At 45.9% G+C, this 8,091-nt stretch overlaps 1 protein-coding gene across 1 annotated transcript in view; it reads left to right on the forward strand.

Moving 5' to 3' along the window:
* Window positions 1-6,799, forward strand: part of LOC107190557 (dopamine receptor 2-like) — a 30,044-nt gene extending 23,245 nt beyond the window's left edge. Inside the window, 2 exon segments of the mRNA XM_015579374.1 lie at window positions 4,327-4,411; window positions 6,710-6,799. Coding sequence (XP_015434860.1) covers window positions 4,327-4,411; window positions 6,710-6,799 — 175 coding nt within the window.
* The last annotated feature ends 1,292 nt before the right edge of the window (window positions 6,800-8,091 follow it).

The raw sequence follows: 8,091 nt of genomic DNA on the forward strand, positions 1-8,091 counted from the left end.
AGCTGCGTAATTACGAGTACCGTGATCGTCAGGCTCCCTTTAGAACCAGTGTCCAACGTCCGTAACGGATTCAACTACCTGAACCGAGGAAATGGCGTTCCTTTTACGACACGTAATAAATCGCCGCAGGATCACACACACTCCTCTTCGATCACAAATCCGTGGAGGACCAGTCCTGGTTTGCCAATGAATAAGCCAACACGACCGACCGCCAGCACGAGGGGATCATCTTCTTCAGTTAGATATACGAGGGATGTGAAATTAAGTATCGAGGAACATTTCTTTTTTTCCACGGGGGCTGTCGCTGGGGGATTTCTTAGCCTTTCCGTGTCGGAGCTAATTGGACCGTTCCCCAGTCTGGAAACATCCTCTGTCGTGTCGAATTAACAAACCCCAGGGCGTAGCGATAATAATTAAAGTCAATTAATGCAATCCGAATGTGTTTATTAGACTGATACGAGGGATGTGTGGCAAACACCGCGACACCCAATAAACGTCACCGTACAAATAGCCCATGGAACAATCGTGTCCCACGTCCTTGACACGAATCGACTGCTGGGTATATACACGGTTTCGACGAAAAGGTTACAGCACACCTAACCAGCGTCCGTCCAGCTGCAATCCAATATCCGTCTATAATTCATAAAGCGAAAGCCGATAATCTATGGTAAAACGATATCCCACCCCCGTCACTTTGGATGGTTATTCTTTTACGGGACGACAACAGCGTTCTCGCAGTGCGATACAATAATTCCTGGTATTACGCGGAACTGTTCATTGCTGCCCTGTCCGTGGAACGAGCTCCATCCCCTGATTTAAGCGTCGCCACGCTCTATCCATGAAACAACCCTTCACTTTTTACGGAACTTTTCGCGGAGCTGTACGGACAACTTTACCGTGGACTGCACTATAATTTTTCACACTTTGATACTTTCCACTATTTTGCCATGTTTAAATATAAATAATGTCCACGATTTTCAATGCGAAATAAACAAGTGAGCCAGTAGTGGCGGATCGTTGAACAGTTACACTTAGAGGAAAGCCACTGTAGTGGCGTATAGAAGCTAAAAGATTAAATGTCTAGGATCTAGATTGGCCTGGATCAACCGAGCACCCTCCAGGGGAATACCAAGATTTCCAGAAACAGAAATAGAAAGCCACTAGAGAATCCAATGACCATTAAAAGAAAGGCAGGCACAAACTGCTGGAGATGGAGATTCGACTTGTACTCCTCGTTCTGCGCAATGGCGAACTTCTTGGCGCGCGTGTCGTTGCTCAGAGCCAACCCGATCATAAAGTCGAAGACACCGAAGTCGATGAAATTCTGGATCCTCGCGTTGATCGTGCGTAATTGAGGGAATCCCTTCCAGGTGGCCACGGCGAGGGGATAGCTGCAGATCACGTCCGAAGTCATCGTGTAAGCGTAGGTGGTCTCGACCGCTTTGGTTCGCGATGAATTCAGCACAGCTACCAGAGCAAACGTGGTGTTCTTACCAACCAAGAGATCCCCGAGCTGTTCGTTGTACGTATCCTGATCGAAGGTGACGAAATTCTCTCGTATCTGTTCCATGATCTCGTCAGTTTCTTCGAAGTCATCGAATAGCTCCACGAGCGCACCGGTGCCGCCAATACTGAAGGACGACGCGATCAGATCCTTCATAGTCTCGATCTTTAGGTCCGACACGTTGATCAGCTGATCAGCGAGCGAGTCGACGTACAACTGGGTGAGAAACAGACCGAATATGCTCCACGAAATAAAGTGGATTCTCCTCGAGAGCCTGGTGGGCTGTCGATAAAAGGCAACACCGATTAGCAAAGCGAAGATCTCCAGCCAGGAGACGTCGGGCATCAAGAAGGACTTGATCGAACCACCGAGAAGCAAAGTTCCGCCTATGGCCGCCCATACGAATGGATGAAACGGCTGCACCAGCCCTTCCAGCGAAACCTTTGGAATCTTTGGCACTATCCAGACAACCTTCAGTATGTCGTAGGTGGTCGAGTATTCGACATCAGGTTCAGATTGTTGCAGTAACCCACCGACAACTAAATCGGCCATCGTGTCGTCGAAGATCAACAGTTTCACCTGTTCCGCGTAGCTGGTGTTCAGACTCCATTCGGCTCTCTGCCGTATCAATTGATACTGCTTGCTGACCTCCTCGATCAAGGTACCCTCGAATCCGTTCAATCTCACCGATTCCTTTAAACTGACCACGTACGGAGGGTTATCGAAGTAAGCTATCATTAGGTCGCAATTGTTCAGATCTGGGAAATCGATTGTCTTCAGGTTCTTCCAATCGTTACCCTCGCATCTATCCAAGATAACTGGTGGAGAGATCGTGCAGTATCTGTAAGGCTGGAAGGAAGTGCTGCCAGCCACCGCTACAGAACCAGCTACACTTCCTAAAACAGCTACAGCTGAGACTCGCCGCTTCCACAACGTCTTCGCGAGGACGTAAGTGTCGTCGAGGAAACTTTCTTGGTCTTCGAACTTGTCGACCAAAATGATCACAAACAGGCAACCTCGATCGCAAGGATCCGGTACGCGGAAGGTATCATTGAGGCTGTCGCCTGTGGACATCAGCATGATCGTACTGGTAGCGGTATCTTGTACCACGATATCGTCGTCGACAGAACGTGAGAAAAAGGCAAAGTGTCCTTTCATCCAGGTCACTAATGGCTGGACGATTTCGTTTAGGTTCTCCTCGTCCACAATAATAAACACAGACCCACTTGCGTTTTCCACGTACTTGTTCAAAAAGCTCTGGATGCACGGTATCGAGTATGATAATTGTTCCCGTTGATACAAATCGTTTTCGATACTCTCAACGATCAATCTTCGATCGCCAAATTTTTCCTCACGCTGGTACACCTCGAGAAAGTCGACAGGCACGACGATGAAGGACGCAGAGTGCGTCAATAAAAGCACAAAGATAACACGAAGAAGGTAACGAAAGTGACACCGAGGAATCGCCATGTCCACGAAGCTTCCACGAAGACAGACCTCTGACTGATCTCTCGATAGTAACGAAACCGTCACGCTTGATGGCGTTATAAGTGCCAGGCCAGGTAGCTATCCTCCGATTGGACGACGACGACGAAGCAAGATAATCAAGGACTCGATGTCCTCTGCTAGATACGTATCGCTGAAACGATCGTGTGCTCGCTTGTTACATGCTCTCTCGATACGTTCCGCCCCGATAACGAATTTCTATCAGGGCCTCGTTGCCTGGTGAAAATTTCAATTTTACCTACGGGATTTATCTCCGATCATCTGATATCGCGGGCAGGTGATATAACGACCACCGTACCACCGAATACGTCCACGTTTCTGTTTTTTTTTTCTCTTCTTCTCTCTCCATCGGTGAAAATGAAATTTCCGTCGTACCCCAAGTAATCGCATGTCGTCAGTTCACGCTACAATGGCCCCTATGCAAATACTTGCGGAGCGCGCGCGCGTTATTTGAAACAACGTTCCAGTCATGCGATCGTGACGTTGGAAACCATTGCTGTCGCGACGTGACCAACTTTCCAGCTGGATTTTACAATGGCCCGACGAAGGTACCCCGTTATCGGCAGTGCAGCCCTCACGGATGATCGGTTCCGAACCGATGCGACCCGCCGTTGTTAGCGAACCGCGACGCGTGAACCGTGGGATTTCGTCCGTGAATTTTCCACGCCCTTTGTCCAGGTGTCTGGCGACGTCTGGCGAAAGCTTGCAGGATCGATAGTATCTATATAGAATTTCTCTACAACCTTATCTGCTCTATTTTCCTTTGATCCAAGTGTAGAACTAGTTTTAATTATTGGTTCGAGGATAATGTAAGTGTAACAGATCCAGGACGATCACCTAGCAGACAATCGCGTGCGAAGGGACGATAATTGCTACCATTTTGGATATTCATTCATCTAGATCTAGTGTTTCCCAGCCTTTTTTGGATTATGCCCCGCTTGAACGCCTCGAAGATTTCGATGCCCCCCAAGCATAATACCAAACTATGTTCTAAAAAAGTTTAGCATTAACAGATGCTTCAAATAAAAAAGTCAGATACGTAAAACTATTGTACGCTGAATGTTAATGATTTGCTGATTTCCCCTCCCCCAAAAAAATATTCGAATTCCCTCTCGGTGAGGCGTATCACGCTGGGAAATATTAATCCAGATCTTAAAGCGTAGGAAGTGTCCCTAGGGCAATGACATCCGAACGAATTTATCTTCAGGCTAAGAACCTACCCCTGAGAAGCGTATTGGGGGGTTTCTAAATCAGACGTAGATGCACGGTGGTCCGTACGCATTCGATTCAGATCCCGGTTCTCCTCTCTTTTTCAGAGCTTTCACGAGGATCCTGTGCGGCTGCTGCCCGAGACGGATGAGACGGCGATATCAGCCGGCATTCAGATGTAAACCAAGTCAAGTGAGTATGAAATATTCATATTTCCCTCGCGCGAAAGGTAGCTATCCGCGTCGTCCCGATCCCGGGTGAAACCGCGAGGGAAACACGCGAGCTACAAGGGTTGTTCCGGTTCCGCGAGCCTAAAAACATTCACCCGGCCGAAAACAACCCCTGTCGGAGGTGCCGTAAATTACGCTGAAAATCGCATTCACCCTTGTCTCGTGGAACGCAATGGCGTTGTTTGTAAAATATCGAAACAGCCCTAACGTGGACTAAAAAATAGAAAGTCTTCGATTTGAATTGCCCAATCCTTTTCAGAGGGACCAGCGATCAAATCCACGGACTTGAACCCTCATTTTCTAGAGCCAGATGCAACATTCTACTTCATAGGATGCAACCTAGATCTCTTTGAATATTTTGAACAAATGAAAATTGCATCCTTTTTTAAATTCCATGTATTTTCCCCTCGAACAATAGAACGTCGCTTCGTTTGTGACTGTTATTAATGAACCGCGATAAAAATACACTGTAACATTTTACCATCAATTCGTTCAATTAGACCGGACAACATGAACACTGGATAGCAATCGACGTATGAATGTGAAGTCACGATACATTTCACGGTTGAATTTCTATTGAACGGTGAATTTACGTGCGCAGCAAATCGATAGAATGAATCATTAGTTTCGTGATCGGTCAAACTCAATTTACATCGCAAAAATATCGTGTATCCGTTTGCGTCATAGTTCCCCACATGCGTGTTCGTTTCATCTCGTCGAAATATCACGGCTTCGTTTATTTAATTCGTCGACGCGTCTTTTTCCCCGATATATTCTTCGTCAGGTTTAAGCCTGGGAAGCTTCAGAGAGCAACAGGCGAACGTCGAAGATCTCCATCATCGTAAAAATTCCTTAAGATCGCAACGAGACCGGAAAGGTGGACGGGGCTTTTCGACCCAAGTATAAAGCGGTCAAGGAAACACGCTAACGCTCGTGTCGAGTCGCGATCACATATAACGTAAGCTTGAGAACCAGCCAAGGAGGAGAGAGAAATTTATTATTCCGATCGCTAAACTTTTCGCGAGTCGCCCGTTTCCGCGACACAGGATTCCTCCGTGATCATCCTCGGATAACGTCGATCCTGTTAACCTTCGAACAACTTGTGCTGGCCCGTATATATCTGCGTGTTCCATTTCGTGTCCTCTTAATTCCATTTCTATCGAGATACCAAAATGTTTTCGTCGCGAAGACCAAGCGGATAATCAGCTTGTCGTCGGAGTTGCACGGGACGAAGCTACTTCGAACGGCGAGTATACGGGCGTTAGGGTAAACAATCATAACTTCTGAATTAAACAAATTTTGACCTAAGTATCCTATTAATTTTGTCGAAGAAAATACAAAAATGAGAGATGATACACAATTGAGGTGGTCTTGATTATTTATCGAATAAAAAGTTTTTTATCGATATTTACTATTACAATTTGTCGTCAACTGTATACCGACGAAATTTTGTTCGAAACATTTTTTTATTAAATTAGTGTACCTCGATATTTGCTGGCAGAAAACGCTTGTAACTAATCCGTTAATGAATTTTTTTGAATCTTAATTTGACAAAATATGGTCGTTTAGAGATTAACACAAAGTTCAAATATATTATCGGGTCGATATTAAACAATAATTTCTTTACTTTTGTCCATTCTTGGCCGCACTGTGGGACGCGTCGGAGTAATGATACATTACGAAATCGAAAACCCCTAAGTCTCGAAAGTTATTCGATCTCGGTAGTCGGCAACATATTGGTTATCTTCCAGAACTCGCAGAACTCCTACGAACGCAGCGACGAAAAACTTTTCTTATTTATTAAAACGGAAAAAGCTCGAAGTTTGACGAGCACACAACTCCTCCCCCGGAGTTCGATACAGAGAAAGAAAGATGATACGGTTCTCTGTTCGAGTCGTAGTCTGCAACCGAATCTAATTTCCATGAATTCGATTTGCCTGTTTTGCGTTCCCGTTTGCATGCGAACTTCGTCCCATGACGCGTCCCACGTCCGTGGAAATATATCTCCCTGGTAACTATACCTCATCGTGTAGGAGAGGAAGGGAATAGAGCCCTAACAGTCGACTCTATCGCGTTGAATGTATTCCTAGAAGACAGAAACATTATTATATCGAATCAATTTGAATGGAAGTAAAGGTCCTAGAGATTACTAGACCCTATAGTCTAGACGGATCTCGACAACTGGAGTCCATTGTGGAAAGATTAAGACAAAGGGTTGAATGGCCGGTTCGTGGTGTCCAGTGTATTAATGTTTTTTCAGAGATTCGCCTCCGGAAGATACTATTCCGCGTACTCGATCCACCACGTGCGAGGAAGCCAAGAGAGTTCGTGCGAGCAAACCTACATTTAACGATGGAATAACGTCGCGACGTGGATATCATCGCTCGTTGGAGACCGCCTCGAACATCGTCTCGATTCCCTCCCAGCATCCATCGTTATCGAAGCATCTATGCCTTGAGAATTATCCTATTCCTCCACCCCCACCCCCCTTAGTAATCGTCCGAAGATACTTAGTACAGATTACCGGCGAAGGACTCTGTCACCATCCCCGTTTAACATAGCCTCGGTATGTTGATCAGAGAATGGATATATCGATCACTGACACTCTCTCTCTCTCTCTCTCTCTCACACATATGTAAATACACACACGAGCACCTGCACGAGCAACACCCCTTGGTCGGGACAGTGCACGCGTTTTGGTATGCCTAGGATACACGCAGCACCTGACAACCCCCCTTTTAGAAGCCCCTCTCTCGCACCTTTGACTACACACCCTTGCCACTTGGCGCGACGCAGAGATCTTTGTTTGATAGTTTCCGTCGGAGCTTCGATAAAAGGAGAACAGCTTTTTACGTCTACACAACTTTCCGTATTATTAATTATGATATTTGATAGAATGTAAAATAGAAGGGTTAGTTTAGTTTTGACGAAAGATTTGTTTCTTACACCTATGCTTATATCATATCTATGGTGGAGCCCTGACAGAAAATGTGTTTGGAATCACACGAACCTGATATGAATATTAAATCTGAAACGAATCTGAATACAGAGTGGCTTAAGTCCCTGTGACTTTTCTTTCGGGAATAGTAGAAAGCTGAAATATTGAAGAGCTAAACGAACCGTTTTCGCGAGTGAAATAAGATACATTTCTCATACCACGTTCGAGCATATTATTTATGGTCTTGAGAGACATCGTCGTCGTATCATCGTGTCCAATCGTACCCACTTGCGAAAGTCTTTTGTATCAAATTCTTATGAGACAGGAGGTTAAAAGTACATTCGAATATCTTGCCTCGCGTGAAAGAGTGATCGTGAATCGTTCATCTTTTTGCAAGTTATTTGGCCTGTGTACCGAGAGAAGTCGAGTCGAGGAAGAGCTATTCGAGGGACGAAGAGAGCGGTTCTCCGGTTTCGATGGAAATCGAAGCGTTTTCCGACGAACGGGAACGGTGGGATCGGTGCCGAGGGAATATTCGCGGTGAGGACCGTGCAAATCGACGACGGTGCCGATAAAGAATCGAGATCCGGGCGTGGATGCTCTTTAAAAAAACGAAAGGGGGTGGAAAAATAGAAATGTCTGAGCCCGGGGGAATAACCATCTGGGCCCATTGAACAATGATGAAGCGGTGTTCTTCGTAACCG

Source organism: Dufourea novaeangliae, unplaced genomic scaffold (assembly GCF_001272555.1).
Source record: "Dufourea novaeangliae isolate 0120121106 unplaced genomic scaffold, ASM127255v1 scaffold187, whole genome shotgun sequence".
NCBI lineage: Eukaryota > Metazoa > Arthropoda > Insecta > Hymenoptera > Halictidae > Dufourea > Dufourea novaeangliae.